At 38.7% G+C, this 21,514-nt stretch overlaps 1 protein-coding gene across 12 annotated transcripts in view; it reads left to right on the forward strand.

The window, feature by feature from the left end:
* The window catches only part of RNF111 (ring finger protein 111), a 62,074-nt gene that overhangs the window by 459 nt on the left and 40,101 nt on the right, over nt 1-21,514 (forward strand). For 7 of the 12 annotated variants that reach the window (XM_074880053.1, XM_074880047.1, XM_074880049.1 and 4 more), the window contains one exon: nt 18,030-18,925. In XM_074880053.1, the coding sequence (XP_074736154.1) occupies nt 18,030-18,925 (896 nt within the window). Of the gene's footprint in view, nt 1-9,106; nt 9,405-9,714; nt 12,278-12,300; nt 12,899-17,015; nt 17,189-18,029; nt 18,926-21,514 lie in introns of those variants that run through there. The other 5 variants (XM_074880052.1, XM_074880055.1, XM_074880056.1 and 2 more) reach the window with 5 other exon arrangements.

Below are 21,514 nucleotides of genomic sequence, written 5' to 3' on the forward strand. Positions count from 1 at the left end.
GGCGGGAGCCGTGGGGCCGCGCTGAGGCGGGAGGTGCCGCCGTGATCGTGTGGGCTTGGGTTTTGTTGGTTTCTCGTCAGAGCTTGTGCTTGAAGACCCTCTCCTCATGCAGCTGCGAGCCTGCTAAGGAAAAATTTAAAAAGCTCACTAAGGGTGCGGTGATTGCAAGTGTGCGGTAGTGCAAAAGCGCAGTGAGTTCCGATCAAGTGTGGGGCCGTCACGGAGACGAGGGCAGCCGCCCGGCCCCCCCGGCCGCGCAGAAGGGTGGCGGGTGGCCTCCCAGGGCGGCATCTGCTCTAGGTTTTCTCTTTTTTTGTGGGCTTTTGAAAGCTTTGCTGAAGCATATCTGCTTATCCCCTGTTTTGGTTTGTTAGCTCTTGTAATGAAGCGTCCCTTGGATTCGTGTTAGTATAATTCTTTAATGATTTTTTTTCCCAAATAAAAGCAAAATATTTATTTACATATTACTGGTGCCACTCTGTTCGCGTTAACAAGTTGGATTGTACCTTCTTGCTTGCTCTGGCCACTGACTCTTCAGAGTTTAGGAAATATGCTTTAATAATTTATTCTGATTTTACCTATTTTACTCAGGTGAAATAGTAGCTCCTTTAATCAGTAACTCAAATGATTTTAAAGATTAGAGGAAGAACAATCTATGGAGAAGTAGATCTAGTTGCATAACTTTTTAATTGGAAGTATTCTAGAAGTACAATACTAATGTTTTAAGTTATTAACAAATAAAATACCTTTTGTTATGATTTATTAGGCTGTATTTGTAGCATGTAATGGAAGGTGTTACCTCTCAGTTATTTCATTCAGTTGTAGGGAACACTTGAAGTTATTTTGTCAATATTAGATGTTACAGCTACTATTAAATCGTCAAATGAGACAGAATCTGTGAATTTAAGTGTGCCTAAACCAGTTTAAGTCACAACAATCCTCTTGTTCTGTCTCTTCATGCAGAAATTGCATATTGACGAAAAAACGAATAAGGTTTCATTTTATTTAATAAATCTTGGTTAAACATCCTTTTGTGCAAATTAATTCCTGAATCCTACAAAGATTTGTTACACCATCCTCTTTTCTTTTCAACATGCATTTGAATATTTAAATAATACTTTGCTTAACTAGTTATCAGTTAACAAAGACTAACATCCCTGTGTTTAAGAGTTAAGCATGCTCAGAAGTTTAAAAGAAAATACAGTTTGGACTGATAATTGCATGTATGTTTTAGATATATAATGTTGCTGTTGCGCTTGGTATCAAGATTTTATAAAAAGAACAATCTTAAATAAGAAATTAATATATATTCTTGCTTATGCTATCTTCTGCAATAACATTTGTATTAACATCAAATATATTAGGATTGACTTTGAGGTTAATAAATGAACTCTTTAGCTTAACTTTAGACTACAGAAACAGATTTTTGTGTGTGACATTTAAACAGTGCATGAAAAAGGCCTAAATATATTTTATTTGCATATTATTTTGAATTCAGCAGTGCAACAAAGTCTCAATCAGAGCTGTCAGTTTTGCTGTGGTAAACTGTTGTACAAATACATACAAAACCCGCTGGTTAGGTTCTAGTATTGGTGAAGACAAGTTTACTGTGTCCAATTTTAGGAAAGAGGATGAGAGGACTAAAAAAATACCTATAAAAAAATGTTTTTTATAGGGTTTGCTTGACTTACATCATCCAACAGGCAGTGAGGTTTGGGTCATGTGGATGTCAAAGCTGTACATCTAACCCACCCCCAAAATAAAAAACAACCAACAGAGCTAAAAGTAACCTTAAACCTATTCTCAGTCATCCTCCTGTCTCAAGGCACAATAAGCTATTATTAACACAACCTTGATGGATGTTTGCCGAACCTGTTCTTAAAGCCTTGAACACAGATTCCACTCATTCCTCAGGCAGTCTAGTCCTTAACTATCATTTTTCAAGTGTCTGGATTAAATCCCTTTTTGCTGCAATTTAGCCTTCTTCTTTAAAGTGTCAAAAGACAGTGTTCCCTTTCTTTCTGCAGTGTCCTTTTACATAAACTAAGACTGTTACCGCATTTTTGTTCAGTCTTATTTTTTGATTAAAAACATAAATTATTTCCTTTTTTTATCAGAGTTCTGAAACACATGACCTTTTGTTGTTGCACCCTTCTAGCTCCTATCCAATCTTTGCACAACTTCTTGAAGTTACCTTGATGACAACGCTTCTGATTATGCATTTCAGTAGGATGTATGCCTCTTTCAATCTCATGAACTTGTTGACATGTTCTTGTGATCCACTCTACCTATTGGTTTCTTTTTTGCCAATTTATCACAATATCTATTTTCTGTGTAGTTGGTTATTTCTTGCTAAGTGCGGAATTTTGCATTTGTGCGTATAGAATATCCACACCACACCCCCTCCCCACCCCCCACAATGATTTCAAACTCTAATCTTGACTTCTGCTCTTTGTAGTACCTCTCAACCTGGTGTCAGCTGTAGGTTTATAAAAACAGAATCTCTTAATCCTTTACCCAAAGCTATTACAATATTGAGGTGTGTGAGGACTTTTATTTGATACAAACTTATAGTTCAATAGTAAACCACTGATAGTAATCCCCTGAGTACAACCATGCTTGCTCCAGATTTATGTCATTTCTGTCCAGATCAAATTTCCTTATCTTCCTTATGAAAATATCAAAGAAACAGAATGTCAAAGCCTCACTGAAGTGAAGATCTTCAGTTTATTTGTGTCTATGGAGCCATAAATGGAAATTGGGTTGGTTTAATAGGTTGTCATGAACAAATCATATTGGTTGTTATTTATCATTTTGTTATTTTCCAGGTACAAATATTTCAAATTTGTCCAGGAATTTTAATTAAGTTGACTGGTTTCTAGTTTCCTGTTTGTTTGTTTAAAGAAAAATACTTTGTTTGTCCTTTTGTAGTCTCTTGAAACATCTACTAGTTTTCAAAGAGAAGATTGTTTCATGCCATTAGCTTCTGAAATTTGTGGTAAAGTTTGATTAGGAAATGGTAATAGGCATTCAAAGAGGAGAAATGTTTAGCCCAGATATTCATATGTAAGCAACAACAAAGACAGAAGTCCACTACTGTGTGCCTGTAAATTCTTTTTTGTCTGTCTTGTATGTGAGACACCTGAAATTTGTGAACATCCCTAGGTTTTTGGTGGGTTTTTTTGGGCTCTGTAATTTTCTTTTTCCTGCATAGATGATTATCCCAGTTGCAGCAGTGCTGACCAGTCTATTGCAAATGGAGCATAATGGAGGACCAAACACTAGCTATTTCATTCTTTTACAGCTTAAGGCAGTTGGTATACTCCATGCAGCTTTAACATTATTGGGCTCTGTAATAGTGCAGTGATATTCAATGTTTTTAAAACATAGAGAAATGGTTCTTGCCTTTTTTTTGGTAAGGAAGCCCCCTGGTTAAAGCATTCACCTAGAGCAGAATGGGCTGTCCCAGTTTTCTCCTCTTCACACAGCCACCCATTTGTCCATATCCCCTTCTAAAAAGCCTTCTAAAAGAACAAGATATTGGTTTAAGGAAAGGGGAGGGGTTGGGAGTACTGGAAGGTCACCTCCAAATAAAGTATATACAATTAAACAGGGTCCTGTCTCATTTGAGACACATTGCTCTTCCATGTCTTTTTATCAGCAAAGCTGTATGCAGTTCTCTGCTTAACATACCGGTTGTTTAAAAACTGATTTATCCAATATGTGTTTTCACTCTTAACTTCAGGCTTTTGTTTCCTTCAGAAATCCAAGTTTCTAATACAGTAATTTGGATTCTACTTTGGGTGTTGACTACATCAAAGCTAGTTGTTACAGCAATAAATGATGCAATAACTCCGTTCCTTTTTGGATCTGGCCCTTTTTTAAAGACAGTGAGACACTGGGCTGATTAACTGAAATCAACAGGAAGAGTCCCTTTTACTCTGAAAGTCTCTGAGTCTTGTCCCAGTTCTCATGTTACATTGCCTGGTTACTACAATTTCATACTTTGCTTTTAGTAATTCCTGATATCAGTCTGACTGTATTCAAACCTCTGACCAAGTTTCAGTTTAAAATTTATTAGCTGGTGTGTTTGCTGCGCTTTCTCTACTTGCTGACAAAGCAAACATGAATAATACCATATGTTTTCAGTGAATGCCTGACAGTAGGTACGTTTTGAGATTAAGATTCACTGATACTTTAATATGCAGCACCACTATAAAAAATAACTTTTTCCACTCCAAATGTATAGTTTTCTTTTTGATGTATTATTGATATACTCTATGATGAGCAGTCAGAAGAAGATTGTAGAAATGAGTTTCTGATCTCTAAGTAGCTCTCATTGTAATTCTACAGAACAGCAAGGGGAAGAGCATAATCTACTTATAAATCAAACACAAATATTTTACTTTATTTTACTACTGAAAGTGTATGTACATGCTAGGAAATGGCTATTGAATTTTAGTGTAAAATTAGATCATTAAATGCAGGATGCTTTTGTTTGTTTTAAACCTAATTGCCCTAAAAATAGCTGCTGATTCATCATTAAAAGGCAAAAATATATATTGGCCCCATTATTGTACAAGCACTGAAAGAATATAAAGGAATATTTCATGTGATCTTTCTATTAACAAGTTGGTGGCGCATTTGTTTTTGATAGGAAGAATGCCATCAACAAAGTAGTTATTTCAAAGTAATTATATATACCACACCTTCTTAATTATATATCAATTTAAATACTTAAAGTATCTTACTTAGAATATCTAACTGCTTGAGATTTTAGTAGGGATTTGCATAATTTCTGAAATAATGTGTTGCGTTTTCAAGTGGTTTCAACCTTTCAAAGCCTTATCAGGGTGTACAATATGAAATTAAATGAGTGACTAGTGGGTTATTGCTGTATGTGTTACTGTAATGTAGGGTATTTTGTTCTTCCATATATTTTAAAAATATAGTTACCTGAGTGGTACGTGCTATTTTCCAGTGCTTTTGAAAGCTTTTAGATCAATCACATTAGAAAATTTCCTGTACTTATCATCATAAAACACATGGAACAGACAGGTGTTGAGTTTTATTTTCAACTCTGCAAATGCATCAGTCTTTTCTCGTTTTCTATGAGCAATTTTTTTTCAGCATTTTTTGTCTCTTCCCTGTTTCTACAGTTTTCACTGGTAAGACCTTCATCTGGACTGATTGGAGCTGTGACAATTTGTATCATCTGAATATCAATCCCACAATTTTTATGATATGTTTTTCTGTATTGTCCTCACAACATACTTCCACGAGAGGCTTTACGGTTACTAATACTACTAGTAATTGTAAATCGACTTAACACTTACAAGCATTTAAATATGTGTCTAAATACTGTCCATTTTAAGTTTGCACAACTACGTATGATGTAAATGTCAAGGATGGGCTGTTTCATCTGAATTAATACCCTGACTGCAAGTGATTTTGAGCTCCTCCAGAAGCAGTATTTGTGACAGGAGACACATACTCCTGCATATAGGCAGGAGATTTTAAGTGTATACTATTCACACTGTCCTGGACACTACCAGGCCTGCAGTTAACAGAGCTCTAAGTAAAAACATCTCTGAGAGTGTGCAGCTTGCATCTTGGCCACGCCGCCAGTGGGACTGCGTTCCAGAAGCTGGTGTTTGCATCTGGGAAAAGCTGTGCCTAGCTTTCATTTGTGAGCGAGCAAACTGCAACAGCACTCCTGCGCAGAACTGTGTCCAACTATGAAGCTGAGCTGCTGAAGGTACCTCAGGATAGGCGTTTGCTTTGTCTTTTTGCCACAAATGTGAAGTGCAATCTCCTGCTGGTTGGTGTATTTTGATCTTAGATAAGATAGTTTCTTCTCTATGTCTTTAGTTCTGCCAGACCCTGGGGTGCGCATATGAATGGTTTTGTTTAGCTCTAGTTAGAAGTTGGAAGAGTTCAGTATGAATTGATGACACATAGCCTGAAAGCTATTCTGAGACCTGCATTGGTGATTTAGAATGAATCGATTTAACCTTTTGGTTTTCTGTAGCTAAGAAGTGTGAAAAGGAGAATCTTTTTTTTTTTTTTTGGTGCAAGGAATCAATAAAATATTTTCAAGACATCTGTCTTATCTCTGCAAGATCCTAAAATAATGGCAGAAATAACTTTAATAAATATATGAAAGGACATAGAATTTAAAAAATAAAAAATATTTTTAAATAATTGTGAATAATTATGGGCATTAGTTCATTTTCTCCATCACTTTTTAAAAAAATTATGTTAATAATTAATAATTGACAAACTAATTTCTATCAAGTGTGAATTTAAGTGTGAGCTGGCCCACAATTTACTAGATTCCTGTCAGCTGGTAGCCCATAGTGAAACAGGAATTAGAAAATCATAGCTAATAAAGATCCTAGACATTCTGCCTTTATTTTAATTTACCCAAGGAGGAAAGCATATAAAGTTAAAGCATTTACAGATCATCTGGCCCCTCTGAGTTTGCACTGGGAGAAAATCAAGGCTATCTATACTTACCATGCATTGCTTTTTCATTTGTGAACTGAAATGTCTAGCCACTCTATAGCCCCTTGTTTTTTGTTTTTGAAATGGTCTTTGTATGTCTTTCAATCGGTGAGCACAGAGTGACTCTACATTTTCTCTGCCAAGAACTACCTTTCGGTCATCTTTGGTATGAGTGTTCAAAACAATTATTAAGTAAATTGGTAGATACATAGCTAGTTGGTATAATTTTTTTGTATTGGTATTAGCCTCTGCTCAGTTTATGGAGAATGGTTCTGTCTCATTTCTTAAGGTAATTTAGCCAAATTTCATTAGAGTCCTCTCATATTATATATGCTATGTTCCCTTGAGTGACCTGTTAAGATTAGAGTAGTTGTTCTCTGAATACATATTAAAAAAAGCTGGGTAAGTAGCTGTAAGACTACATCAGGAATAATTTTTACAATAGTATTGAAATCTCTCTCTCTGAAAAATATTTAGACTAAAATATTGTACAGACATGTTTGCTTTTTTCATGTCATTATCATGTTGTGGCTGTTGGTCTTTTTCTTAATTACGTAGTTTATTGAAGTACTCATCCTACTGCCCTCTACCTGACAAATACTCAATATATACCAAAAGTTTTAGTCATTAATATTCAAGTGCATATTCTTTATATTCTACTCTATTTTTTTTCACCTTGCTTCTATTAGTCTGGTCTTCAGAGTCATTCAGTTCTTCCCATTTATTGTCTTTATTTTTTTTCCCCAGCAGATTTTTATTAATGTATTTCAACTTCAGTCAATAATGAAAAATATTACAATTGTTTACACAATCAAGCCATTAGTCAACTCCATCGAATATGATACAACCTTCTTTCCACTGTCTGTTGCTATCTCCTGTTGAGTGTTCTAGTCATGTTTCTTAATTTTTATGCTGCTCCCCATTCTCCACAGTTTCAGTGGTTGTTTCATATGTGGCCCATTGTCATTGTTTACCAAAGTGTGGCTGGATGCAACATACTGTATTTCCTTGATTTAAAAATAAAAAAACGCCCCAAAAAACTGTGTAGAAAAAGGTAGCCAGTTAATGCTGACTGACCTGTATTTTTGTCTTTATTGAAAACTGACATGAATTATTATTTTGGTTCTGGAACCCCACCTGTGATCCTTTTTTCTGCCTTCACTGTATGTGGGTCTCACTTTTTCTGTGCTCTTGCATCACACATAAAGCTGAAAAATGTGTTTATTTTCATATCATCTGTGTGGTCTTGCAACTTCTGCACTTTGTTTCTACACTTTTTGACATACTCAGATATTCCTTTGCTTAGTAATCTTTTTTCCTGCCCCTAGAAATATATCTTCTTTTGAGGTAGGCATTTACTGAAGTAGAGTCATTCCTTAAAGCCTTTTTTCCTTGTTTGAGAAATAGTTTCCATGTTGTTTTATCCACTTTTGCTTTAAGGAAATTCCATTCAGAAACTCATTCAATTAATAGTCTCAAAATGCCTTTTTTCCCAATGACCATTTCTTTTGTAATGATGCATGAAGGTTGTTTAGCTCCTCCGAAACATGTAAGAACTCTTGTATACTGATTCTGTGGTTGCAATGCATTCTGAGTAAGATCTTTAACTACTTGTAGATCAGACTGCACCTTTCTGCTCCAAAATCTTGGTTTTATGTCTACAGCCCTTTCCTATTCAGTGTTTTAAGCTGGAAGTGTTCTGAACGTGTAGGTTAGCAGGGATGAAAGGGCGGCTGGGGCAGATACCGTGGCCTTTGGCAGACTTGGGCAGTTACAATGTTAACAAACGCTCAAGGAGAGACTTCACAAAGTTGTGATGCTTCCAGTGCGGTGAGGTAGATGTGAGCCTTGGTGGCTGTAGGAAGGCACATCCCTCAGCTGGAGAAGTTCCTGCCCAGGGTGGACTGACATCAGTAGTGTAGTGCTAAATAGGAAGAGTGGGCAGGCTCATAAGTCATTAAGTGCATTGCTGCAGTAAATGCAAATTAAATCCCTATTTCTAAAGAGAGTAAATGCGATTTGTCTGCATTTCCCAGCAGCTGCGCCTATTGTTTGGCTCCCAGACACCCTGCTCGGAGCGCGGGGCTGGCCCGGGGTGCGGGGCCGGCGCAGTGCGCTCAGGCAGGCGGCCACGGCAGCCCAGGCAGCACCGCCGAGAGGCCCGGTAGCTCACGGTTCAGCTCCGACGGCGTAGCTACAGCCGAGCAGCCGTCAGGCACCGTGGAAGAGCCATCTCTGGGCAGAGAACTGGTGCTTTTCTGCAGGATCTAGGAGGAGAAGTGCAGCAACAGCAGCAGCACCGCTGCCCCTGGGCGAGGCTGGGGATGGGCCGGGCGAGGCTGGCCGGGGCCAGGGCAGTGGTGGCTGTCCGCTGCCGCCCGCCCGAGCTGCCTTCCCCGACCTCTGCCGAGCTCTTCCTCGCCCTGGCCATGGCGAGCGGCCGCCGCTGCCGTGCCGCGGCGGGGCAGGGCCCGGGCCCCGGGGACGAGGGCAGCCCCGCGCTGCGCTGCCTCCCGGCAGGGGGCGCGGCGCCGGGCGGGAGGCGTGGCGCGCGCCGGCGCGGCTGCGCTTTGCGGACTGCTGTAAAGCAGCACCGAGTGTCGCGCCGCGCCTGGGGAGGGAGCGGCGGCGGCGGGGGCTGCGCAACAACAAAACGTCGCCCGCCTCGCGGCGTGTCACCGGGGCCCGCGCGGCTGCGGCCAGGCCGGGCGGCAGCGGCGCGGCGAGGGCCGGGCGCTGGGGCAGGGCGCCGGCGAGGAGGAGGCAGTGGCCTCCCGGGCCGCGCCAGGCAGCGACGCGGGGTCCCTGCGGTACCCGCCAGGACCGTTTCCTCCCCTCCGGCCCTGAGCAGGGCGCCGGCGGCACCCGGCTCTTCCCCCTTGGCCTCGCTGTCTCAGGTACGGGGGGGGGGGGGGGGGGGGGGGGGGTGGGCGGCGGCCGCGGTGTTGTCCCGCACCCTGCGGGGCATTATCTCCTGGCGGGTGGGGCCCGCAGGGGCCGGGAGGGGGGCGGTGGGCTCACCTCCTCTCCCCCAGCCCCGCCCCGCCCCGCCCTGCCCCGCAACGGCCGCGGCAACGGCGGCGGCCACGGTGACCGATCCGCGGCGGGGCGGGCCGCCTCTCCCGGCGGAGCTGGCCGGGGGCGCGGGGGCAGTTAGGCGGATGGGAACTTCACGCTGATTTTTTTTTTTTTTTTTTTTTTTTCCAGTGCCTCGTTGACGCACAAAGCAGTATCTTCAATGCGGGAAGCCGCAGCACTCTTTTGGGTTTTGTCTCCTTGAAAATTTGTCACACGTTTTCCCTTATGGAAATGAGTTTTATTATTCGTGTGCGTAGTAGAGTTTGTTATAACGTCATTTGTTTTGTTTGCGAAGTTGGTATTCTGTTTCTTAACCCATATTAAAAAAAAAAAATCACTGTCAGATGGTTTTTGCCTGATAAACAAGGAAGCAATGTTCATTCAGAAATGTAGGCCAGGATCTTCAGTGGTACGTAGGTTTGTAACTCTTACTGAAATGGGCAGGTGTTAAGGATCTATGTACTTTTTTAAGTGTCTGTGTTTGAGCGATTAGGGCTGAGCATATATTTATGGAATGTTTGAGTAAGCTATTTCATGGCTCAAATGGTTTTGTGAAATCATAAGCAAGGCCCGATTGCTTTAGCTGACTAAAAATGATAACCTTAATTCCTGATGCTCAGGTATTCCTCCAAAAGAAGATGTAATGCAGGAGTTAAGATCTTGCTGTAATAGCCCAACTTTATTTGATTCTAACATAATTACTTCAGAATCAAATATTTGACAAAAAAGATAAGGATTGACTGCTCAGCATGGAGATTTAGGTAGTGTTTATCATGGTGGAGTATCTTTATTGTAAGCTAATAAAGAAAAACTAGGTTTTCAGGTGGTGAAATAAGGCCTTACATTGTTGTATCCAGTAGCAAATTCCAAAGATAGATTAATTCTGGATACTTAGCAGAAACATTTTTGAGGAAAATTAATATTTAAAGAATTGGAATATTTTGTCACTCTTAAAAATTAAAGCTTCTTATAGTTCACGTACCTATCGTTCTTGCTGTTGAAGTAGTTCTCCACAAATTTAAATGTTTTTACTCATCTTATTGCTGGATAGAGGGAATACCTGAGGCAAAAAGAACAAAAACCAAGAAACAACAAAGAAGCTGTTAGGCAAGGTTATCACCAATTCAGATTTGTATTCTTGCTGATGTGCGAAGGTTGATAGGGAAAGTTGTGTTCTTGGTTCATTTGATAAAGTGAATATCTGGTCACCTGTCTTATGCTGTTATCTGCAGTATAAAATGACCTACTGAATTCATAAGACAGGAAAGGCTGTGTGCACATTTTGCATTTCACTTTAGTTAAATAAAAGTGTATAAGACACCAGGCTTCCTGTTTTAAAACTCTTGAAGTCTTGCATATTTAAAAATCTGTTTATTTTTATTGATGGTTGAAGCCCTGGCAGTTACAGCTGTGGTTATGTGTAGTGTTGGGAGCCCAGGGGTGAACAACAGCTCTTAGTATTCATGCATATTTCACGTGTCCTTTCAAAATCTGGATGAGAACATTCTGACCTCTCAGAAATGTCTGTTATTATAAAAGTGTATTAAGAGTGTATCTTAATGTATCTGTAACTTGCACTTTATCTTTAAATGAGTAACTTTGTAGACCTACGTAACCAGATCAGTTATGACAGTCTTGTCTTTCAGTGGAAGTGGCCGTGTTGCAATAACATTTAGCTGACAGCAGTTACTGCCTTTTTTTTTTTTTTTCCCCCAAGATGAAGAATCTGTCATTTCAGTTGTTTATATTTCCTCTAATGGTGAGGACATTCTTTTGAGAAGATATAGGTGATAGTGCCCTTCTCCCTGGCTGATGAACTATGGAGGCTTAGATGTCAGGCAGTTGAATAAATGGGGAAAAAATTGCAGGAGGGGATGGGAAGGGGAATGGGATGATTTAATTCACATGTAAACAATGGGGATAGTACAGAGAGATGGATTTGCCATAGGCAGATGTTGTATAGAGGTTTTCCCACAGCTTTACTGATGTGCACCCTCCTTTAGGTCAGTTTTATCCCCAGATCCGTAGTGCTTTAGCTGTTTTCATGTCAGTAACATTGAGAAGAGGTTTAGAAACATGTATATCGAGTAATGTCATATGGGATACATGTACAACATAGGGATAGGATAATTACTCCCAGTCATGGTCTCTTAAGTTTTGTCAGTGTAAGTGACAGTGATCAGCTGCTTCCAAAGTGTACAGTACTCTTAAAAGAAGCATAAAATGTATCCACAGGCGAAGTGTTACACTAGTGAACTTCCTTCAGGCTGAAGTTTAGATTAGTGTTTTTCTTGGTGGGCTGATCTCAGGACTAACAGAGACCCCTAATGGAGCAGAAGGAAAGGAAAAAAGGAAAACGTGGGGGTTTTTTTTGCTAACCCAAAATCTTGCTAACAGGATTATTTTTATGTTTTATATAGTTTATGCTATTTGGAAAAGTAACTAATGTGAATTAAAGTCGTGTCTTCCTTATTAAGTGTTTACCAAGTAAAATCTGAGAAGGCTGGTTCACGACTTTACTAGCAAGAGACTTCCTTCTGTTTGGTTTGTTTTTTTTTTTTTTTTTGCCAGTAAAATGCAGTCCTGATGCTTGACTGCTGTCAAGTAAAATGTTTGCTTTTACCCACTGCCACTTGGTTCTACTGGGTGAAGAGTGGAGAAGTCTGCTGCACTGTCCTTCTCTTTTAAACTGGTAAATCTACTAGATTTAGTATCTGAAAAATCCCCTACTTATCACAGGTTTCCCAAAGAACAGCATAAAACTGTCCTAATGGTTAACTTCATATTTCTCACTTGCAAGGTTCTTGTTAGCAGTTGTGACAAAGATCATGCCTTACTTTGCTTCTCAAAGCTTTATCTAGAAGCGTTTGCAAGATGACACTGCTTTAAGAACAGTTACACATACCTCAAAGGCTGAAACTGCCAGGAGGACTGAGAAATAATTTTTTTAATTAATTTTGATGGCAGTGTAATTCAGAACTTCCCTAGCTGTCTGTGGAAGCAGAACGCCTAGTTATGATCTTAAACTCCAATAAAAAAGTGTATTTTGTCATTCTTTTATAAAGCTACAACTCGTTATTCCCAAGTTCATTGCTGCTACGTTTGTCTTGGAGTCCACTGAAGCCAAAACATTCCTGATTGCCAAATCATAATGCTTGTGTCTTAAAACCATGATTTACATAGTGGTGATGTAGCTAAGCCTAGGACAGAGCAAAGAAGTGTCTAGACTGAAGAATGTGCTTGCGAACACTGTGTTTGTCAAATCCACCTGCTTGCATCCATTGTGCAGAGCCAAACAGATTCCTTGCCGAGGGTATGTGTGTGCTAATGCTTCTCTGATGTTGGATTGATGCTGGGATATCTATGGGTGCCTTATGGTCTTGGACTGATTTGTAGTGTATTGCAGGAGCACTTGTTGTTGGTAGGATTCTATGCAGAATTGCTCTTAGCCTGCCAGCTCATGTAGCTGAGGCGCTTCCAGCTGCGCATGCTCCACGTGTTCTGTCTGTTCCAGCTGGAGCCAGGCCATAGATCCAGTCCTAGGGAAGAGCTCTTCTGTTTGTAGCTGTCCTGTGCTGGATTATATCAGATGTGAGAGACAGACACTTTTAATAGTCTCTCCATAAGAATACAGTGGTGGTGAGTCTCAGAGGTGAATGATAACATGGCATAACAGAGGCATTCTGTAGCTATTCTATAGGTGCCCTGACATTTCTGTTGCAAGATAATTGCTTTACTGATCTGAACAGTATACACAACATCAGATTTCTTTGTGCATACCAAACTTCCAACGGTGAGGTTTTCTCGTGAAGATAATAGTACTATTAGCTTGTCAGTAAAAATGTTAAAAGTAAGATCTGATAAAAGCCACACATTAGGGAAGGGAATTAATAATAGAAGTAAATAATGCAGTGAACATACGCAAAGAAAATGAGAGTTAGGACTGAATAAAGGAACTACAAATGCAACTGATAGAAACTTTCCGAGACAATCTTAAATATTCTCTTGCCTGATACCATTCTATATATGGGCACTTGGACTGGGTACTTAAGTGGTCCAAGATAGCACAGAATTTTTATGGAAGTGGAATTGCTGTGGTCTTTCTGAGATTATGATGACAGTATGTTCCACAAGCTCTTGGTAGTTGTGAGAGCTGTTGTATCAGGAAGAATTTTTGTCTGCACTGGCCTCTAGGCTCAACACTGCTGGATAACTGAGTTGCTTGTAAGTGTGTTTAGGGTCTGAGTGGTGGAGAGTGCATCAGACAAGGGGAAATTACTGTGTTTGTAATGAGAGAGGGGCAGGAAATTGAAGATGGGGAAAAGGAGGAAATAGACTACTAACTGCTTTGTAAATGAAGCTTTTTTTGTTCACTGTTTTTCATCAAGTTGGGTAGAAGTCTAGATATTTGCTGAATAAACTATTTGGCTAGCTGGGTTTAGGTGTGTGTCTCATACTAAACAGGACAGAGACCAGTAATTTGGTGTTACGTAAGAAGCACGTGCTTAAGATAGGCATTTTCTGTAAAGTGGTTGGCTGGTCATGTGTCAAAGCAATGTGTGCTTACTGTAGCCAAGCTTGAGAGAATGGGGCAAGATGCTTTTGACACCTAAAAAGAAGATTGTTTCTTGATGTTGAAGGGAGTTGACTGTATTTTAAAATGTAACTGAAAATACATTTTCAGAGTAATGGTATAGTAGATTACATGTATTCATCAACCAATTTTACACAAAAAATGAGTTAATGTTGTGTAATGAACCATTTCACTGTTTTATAGTGCTTTAATGCTATCATACTTTTTGATTGCTAGTAATGGGATTAATTCTTAGTGACAAAATACTTTGCTCTATCTTATAACTCAACTCAGATATGTTCTGCTTATATATATGAGAACATAAACTTCTCTGCTGTAAAGATCTCAAACTTTGAGCTTGTTTTTTGAGTTGGCATTTTCAAGAGATTTCCCCAGTTTGCATGAATTTTCTTGCACTACTGTATGTCTTGGTATGATTAATATCAAAGGTCTTCAATTTGTGACACGTATGGATAAAAGTTGTGTACACTCCATGATTCTGAATAGAGTCCATACACTTCAGAGGGGAACTTAGAATAACTATAGTTTTCAGGTAGCTGTCTTAACAGCACTTCATTCAGTCTTTACTTAAAATGGCTTGAAAGAAGATGCTATCCCATTTTTCCTCTTGAAGTCTTGATTCTTTAAGTTAATAGGCAAATACTTTGATTAGGAAGGAGGAACACTAATGCTGACTGAGTTTACTGCATCTTGCTGCTTTTTGAAAAAGCTTCTGAGGACTGCTTTTAGAGGGAGATTTTGTAGGATCTTCTAAATGTTTTAACAGCAGATGATCTCATTCTAATGAGTCTTAATTATTTGCATAATACTGTTGTAGTCCCTGTTAAACTTAGTCTTCTGTGTAAAAGCATTGGACTTGTATGTAATATGGATATTTCCTATGTCTAACCACTGAAAATACTTAAAACGGATTGGAATCTAGTTAAATGCTAAGAATCTTCTTCCAGCTTCCATCTTTTTTGGTCAAATGTTTTGTTTAAAGCTTTGTAATAGCATTTCTAAATAGTGAAGGAATGGATTATTTGTCATTGCTGCCATTCACTTTGAAAATATACTCACGTTTCAGCTGTTCTGTGATTTTTTTTTTTAATTGGAAACCAGCAGCTCTCCCATGAGTAAGCAGTCCTTCACGCTCTGTACTGGTTAGCAAAAATGAAGAGTTTGGGATTACTTACTTGAGTTACTGCAGACTTTGCCATGGTTGTAAGAGTGCAAGTATACAAAACCCTTGAATCTGAGGTAACTGGCTATTATATCGAAGTTGCTCGTTGGAATAAAACTAAGCTAGTAAATAGTGTTTCAAGTGCACTAGTTTTCACTGTGTGGTGGGTTAGGTTTTTCAGGGTTTTTTTATCTTATGGCAGGTTGAGGTTTCTCAAAGTGTAAACTTTGTTGCTGTAAATTTTTTGCTGTAACTTAAATAGCTCTATCTGTACTTCAGCACAGTGGCCTCTCTGATAAAGTAAACAGAGCTTATACAAAGATAATCATTCAGAATGCAGAACTTTCATACTGATGGAGATTTCCATACTAGAATTTAACAATAAAATGGGAGGAAAGACTCCAATGAGTAGAACCGAGTCCTTTGTAAACCAGCCCCTGATTGTGTTCACATAATGAGAAAATGTTCAGATTTTTGTTTCTTAAGAAAACTTCAGAATTAAAATTGTCTCCTTAATTTATCATGTTAAAATGACAGGAAACTGTTGTGTATAGGCTGGACACATAGTATAGGATGGTAAGTTATGACTGTTTGAACACGATAAGCTCTGAACAAATTAACTTTTTTTTTCAAATTAAAATATTTTGTGGATTATCTAAAAAAACTTGTGATGAAGTACAGGGCTGTTGTGTGAGGGGCAGGCTTGCTTTGGACTGTGGAAGATTGACTAGACTAAGTGTTGCATTTCTGTAAAACAGTGGTGCCTAAATAACAGACCAAAAATACTGCCTTAAAGGTGACCTTGTGAGGATGAGAAACAGACTGTGTACTGCTTGTTCTCTGTGTGGTTATAACAGGTTTGAATTCTGATTTCCTCTCCTTGTTAGCAGTTTTATAAAATGGAAGTCTCAATCTTAATTTTTCCAAAGAAAGATGGTGCATGTACATGAGAGTAAGTACCTGCATAGGGAGGAGCATGTGAGAGCTGGTGTTTTCCCCAGAAGCAGAGAAGAGTAGATATCAGATTTCCACAGCTTTAATAGAGGCTTCTTTGTTTACTATGTAGACTTCTTACACTCTTAATGTTTATTCCAAGTTTTTTTACAATTTTGCAACTTCTTTTTTTCAGCTCTAGAGAAGAGAGTAGCCTTATATAGTGCATTCCACTAAAACTTAACTTCAATTTAAAATATATATATATTGTCCAGGATGCAACAGTCTTCTATTTAACACTTGAAAATAAGAAATATCTCCTACCATGAACTGTGCTTTGATGAAGACTGTGTTAGCATTTTGAAGAATTTGGAGGTTCAGGCAGAAGATTACAGACCTGAGTAGGCAATGCTACTTAACCTGTCATAGATGATGCTACCTTAGGACTTTTTTTGTGGCTTCATGCTGGGCTGCTTAGGGAGTCTCATTTGCAGATAAGGTATAGTTGCACGTATTTTTCTTAAGCATCCTTCCGGTAGTTCAGCACAACCTGCTGTAAGCCAGGCATAGCTGTTGTGTGCTTATGTGATGAATTGAATTGGTTTCTGATGTGGTTGGGAAATTTATTTTTCAGATTGGGCAGCTCTACATTCTGGTTCAGCACATTTCTTCTAGAAGAGCACAGGAGATGTTCCTTCAAACAAGTGGGGAGGGAGGGAGGGAGAAAAGAGGGAGCTTAAGTAGTACAAGTGTCAAATGTCTGCTACAGCCTTATTGATCTGAGGCACAAAAAAGTGATATTAGTTACAGTAAAGAGTGCTTCAGTGGCTATCACAGTGGGAACCAAATTCTTTTGTCACTTCCTTTTGGGAATTTAAACAGAAAGCAGAGATGCCAGATGAAGCAGGTTGAAGGTGAATATATTACTGAGGTTACTGTTGCCTGTGTGTCTCGTTAGTCTTCCAGTACAAAAGTGTTTCTTCCAAATAGTCTTCAAAGCTAATGTTGTGTGTTGCATGTTGACAGCCCAATAGTTTGACAGGGAGGGGGACCTGCCTGGTACCAACTGTTAAGGGAACATGTGATATGATATGCACAGTTTCTGCGCAGGGTAGAGTCAGTACATGGACTGAAAATAGCTTTGTACACTACTCTATTAATGTGTGGTGGTTTTTTAAAGAAACTCTAGGTAATAAATGGATTTCTATTACTTTGCCCCAAAATAATAAGTTTCAAAGTCAGAAAAGAACTGTGAATTCTAAGTAACCGATTTTTATAGCTCAGTTGTAACCATGCTGCAACATGTATTGTGGTCGAGGTATTTACTATCCATATGTAGAGCTATAGGGGAAGATGTAGGCCTTATTTAAGCATGCAGTTTAGTTGATGGCTATTGGAGCTATTTAACTGAAACTTATGTGACTTGTACAAGCAGTAGCCTGTAAAACTCTCATGCTTAAGCATTGGTAAGACAGACATAGTCCGTACATTTTGCCGGCAACAGACATCAATATTTGCTCTGTGAAACTGATGTTTTCACTGACTGTGAGAACTTCCCTTAAGTGCAAATTATAAGAGTGCTGTCTTAATTCAAAATTACATTGTCAAGCAGTATTTTTAATACTATGAAACACTTGTATTTCAGTTACTGCTGTCTTGCTTTTTCCAGCAGTAAATGGCTTTCTCTTATTTCACTTTTGCTCTCGAAAAATCTGATGCTTCTTTTTCTTGATGTGCATCTATTTTTATTTCTAGGCCATTCTTAAAACTTTCCATGTCTAAATGGACTCCTGAATGTAATATAGTTTATACTCTAAAAGCGGATATGAAGAGTGAAGTTCCTTCTGATGCACCAAAGAGACAGGAGAGTCTGAAGGGGATCCTCTTGAACCCTGAGCCTATTGGGGCAGCCAAAAGCTTCACTGCAGAAGTTGAGATGATTGCCAGTAAAGTAGGGAATGAGTTCTCTCACTTATGTGGTGATTCTCAAAAGCAAAAGGACATGAGTGGCAACCGTACAGACCAAGACAAAAGTATTGTGGTGCGAAAAAAACGCAAGAGCCAGCAGGCTGGTCCTTCATATACTCAAAATTGTCCTGATAAAGAAAACCAAGGAATCCTAGGATTAAGACAGCATCTAGAAACACAGAGTGAAGACAATGATTCTTCTTTTAGTGACTGTATCTCTTCGCCTTCATCTAGCCTACATTTTGGAGACTCCGACACAGTAACATCCGATGAAGAAAAAGATGCTCCTGTAAGACACTCTCAAGCAGTGTTGAATACTACCAGTAGAACTCACAGTGCAAGGTCACAAAAGTGGCCTCGGACTGAGGCAGACTCTGTACCTGGACTATTAATGAAAAGGCCCTGTTTTCACAGCAGTTCTTTAAGAAGACTTCCATATAGGAAGAGATTTGTGAAAACAAGTTCGTCACAGCGGACACAGAACCAAAAAGAACGAATTTTAATGCAGAGGAAAAAGCGGGAAGTGTTAGCTCGAAGAAAGTATGCTTTACTACCCAGCTCTAGCAGTTCCAGTGAGAATGATCTCAGTAGTGAATCTTCTTCCAGTTCATCCACTGATGGGGAGGAAGACTTATTTGTGTCGCCTGGTGAAAACCACCAGAACAGTACAGCTGTTCCTTCAGGTAAAACTAAATTCCTGAGGTACTTTTTCTTAATGAGCTTTCATCATGTACAATATGCTTTTTTTTTTTCAAAGTGCTTTCGAGCAGTTGGTTTTGTGTTTTTATAGACGTTATACTACAAATAGACTTAGTGCAAGTAGTATGAACATTACACCTTAAATTCTTGATGGGAAAAGTACATTCAGAGCTTTCAGTAAAATTACAACAAATCTCAAATCTTTAATGTAAAAGGTAAAGTTAATGGTTTCTAAACAGTGTACTAGAAGATTGCTGAATGTGATTAGTCACATGCTGTGGAGTTCCTCCATTTTCTATTTTTTTTTTAGCTGCTGAATTGTATTAAAATTTTAGCTATTATAGCTTTGTTAACTGATTGTGGGAATAACAATTCTTTCTGGTTTCAGAATGTAGAAATATCTGCTAATACCTAATTAACTACGCTTGACAACTTAAAAAAAAAAAAAAGCTCATTGTGATAAGAGCCTGAAGTAGCATTCAGTTGAAGGTAGCTTTAGTATTGCAATAATAAGAGAAAACTGTAAGGCCTGAAATTGTGGAAAGCAAAGTATTGTATATATACCAAATATTTTATCTAGATAAACTCAGTGCAGTAATCTTCCAGATGGTTTACATAGATGTTTCTCTAGTATTGACACAGTATTTGAGGGCATGCTTGAATGTTTGGAGTGGGATTTTTGAGGTGTTGGGTTGGGGAGTTGGGTTTGGGTTTTTTTCTTTTGTTTGCCAACTACCAATTTTCTTGGACTTCCTTTCATCTTAAATTTGCCAAGTGAAAGGCAGTCCTGAGACTGGGACCAGTAATATTCACAATGTTGTGGTTGTGCCTTCTGTTTATCATTTAAGCTTTTTTAGGGAGCATGGGGAAGTAGATACATAGAACACAGTATAGTGTTAATCTGTGCAACCAGGTTTTTTGCCTAGTGACAAATGTGTTTTAGAAAGTGAAACCGATCTCAGACTTTGCTGATCATTCCTCCAGGAAAAAATGACTGAAAATACAAGCACAAGTGTGGGTTTTTTAAAAAAAAAAAAAAATTATGTCCGTGTTAGGGCAGGATTTATGCTTGAACAGAACCAGAGTACTAAAGACTAGATTATTGCTTGTTATCCACTGTAGCAGGAAATAATGTGTGTGTTGGTCTTTAATGTACTGTTTAAATACAGTACATTTAATGCAGAAGTCTTACTTATGCAGTGCCAGGGCTGCATAAATAACTCTGAAACAGAAGAATTATTGCAGAGCCTTAATTATCTTCGTGCATATTTGTGGGGACAGAAATTAATTTTTTAAGTCTAAAAAAGTTACATTTGACATGCATGTTCAAGTACATTGAAGGGTATGATTTGTAAATAATTTATGTATGGGGATATGCATACATTCATATTAAAAACCAATTTGGGAAACTACTGTGTTAACAACTCTGTTTCCAAGTTAATAGCTTCTTCTCATTTTCAGAGAGGATGGAGTTTCATGTAACTGTAAAATGATGTAGGACCATTAACAACTCTCTTTCCCCATAGAGCACCCTGCAACAGTGAAAATGGTACATTGATGAGAAAATGTAGGTTGTGGCTTCTTAGGTGACCACCTATTTCTAACCATGATAAATGTATTTAAAGATAGAATTTTCAATTAATTTTTTTTAGTCTACTTGAACTGTTAAAACCTACTGCCTTTTTTCACAAATTCAATTAATACCACTTTTGTGCTTTATTTCCCTTGAAGTGTAGAACAAGTATTTCTATAGTGAGGCTTTCCATAGGCATTTCAAAAGAATCTTTTTGCTGAGAGATCTCCTTAAAAATTGATGTAATGATCAGTGAATATTCAAGCTGTTCAGGTAACTTCTGATAATTCAGTGATTCAGTGTGATGTTATTTTGATGGTAGGAGACTGAAACTTGCAGTTAGTTTCATCTAGTTATGTGAAAAAATGCATTGTTAATGGCTTAATTTTTATACTCCTTGAAAAGCACGCTTAATTCATTTATGAAATTACGTTTATTCTCATATTGTGAATGAAAAATTGATTTGCTCTGCACCAGTTAATTTTAGATTAAAATACTGACATCAGTTGTAACTGAAATAAGGTATGCTTTAAAGAATGTATGTTATGGTGGCTGTACTTCAGGACTAACACTTCCAGTGAGCTGAGAAGTAATTCTGGCAATGTAAATACTGTGGGTTTTTTTTCCAGTGAAATTATGTATTGATGGGAAGGTTTTGAGCATTTTATTTACATTGCAGATAAAATGGAAAGTTGAGCAGGCTTCCTGTATAAGTGTGCCCTATTTTTAGAAAGATAAAAGTGTGATTAACACTTTCTGTAGCTTTCTGCTGTTATATAAGGCATTTCCAGATACTGAGTTAATTGGGACAGAAATGGGGCCAGCTGGAAAAATAGCTATGCAACCTCTCTGTATAATGAGCAAGCATGATGGTGTTTCTATATGAGGAAAGGGTTGTATTGCTAGTAATGCTACACTAGCCTGTTAATGTTAGGGAAGAATTTATTCTCTCTAGATTGGCACATGAAGGTTACGTATGCATCTGCTGAAATTACAGAAT

The sequence above is a fragment of the Strix uralensis genome, chromosome 11 (assembly GCF_047716275.1).
Source record: "Strix uralensis isolate ZFMK-TIS-50842 chromosome 11, bStrUra1, whole genome shotgun sequence".
NCBI classification, from domain to species: Eukaryota; Metazoa; Chordata; class Aves; order Strigiformes; family Strigidae; genus Strix; species Strix uralensis.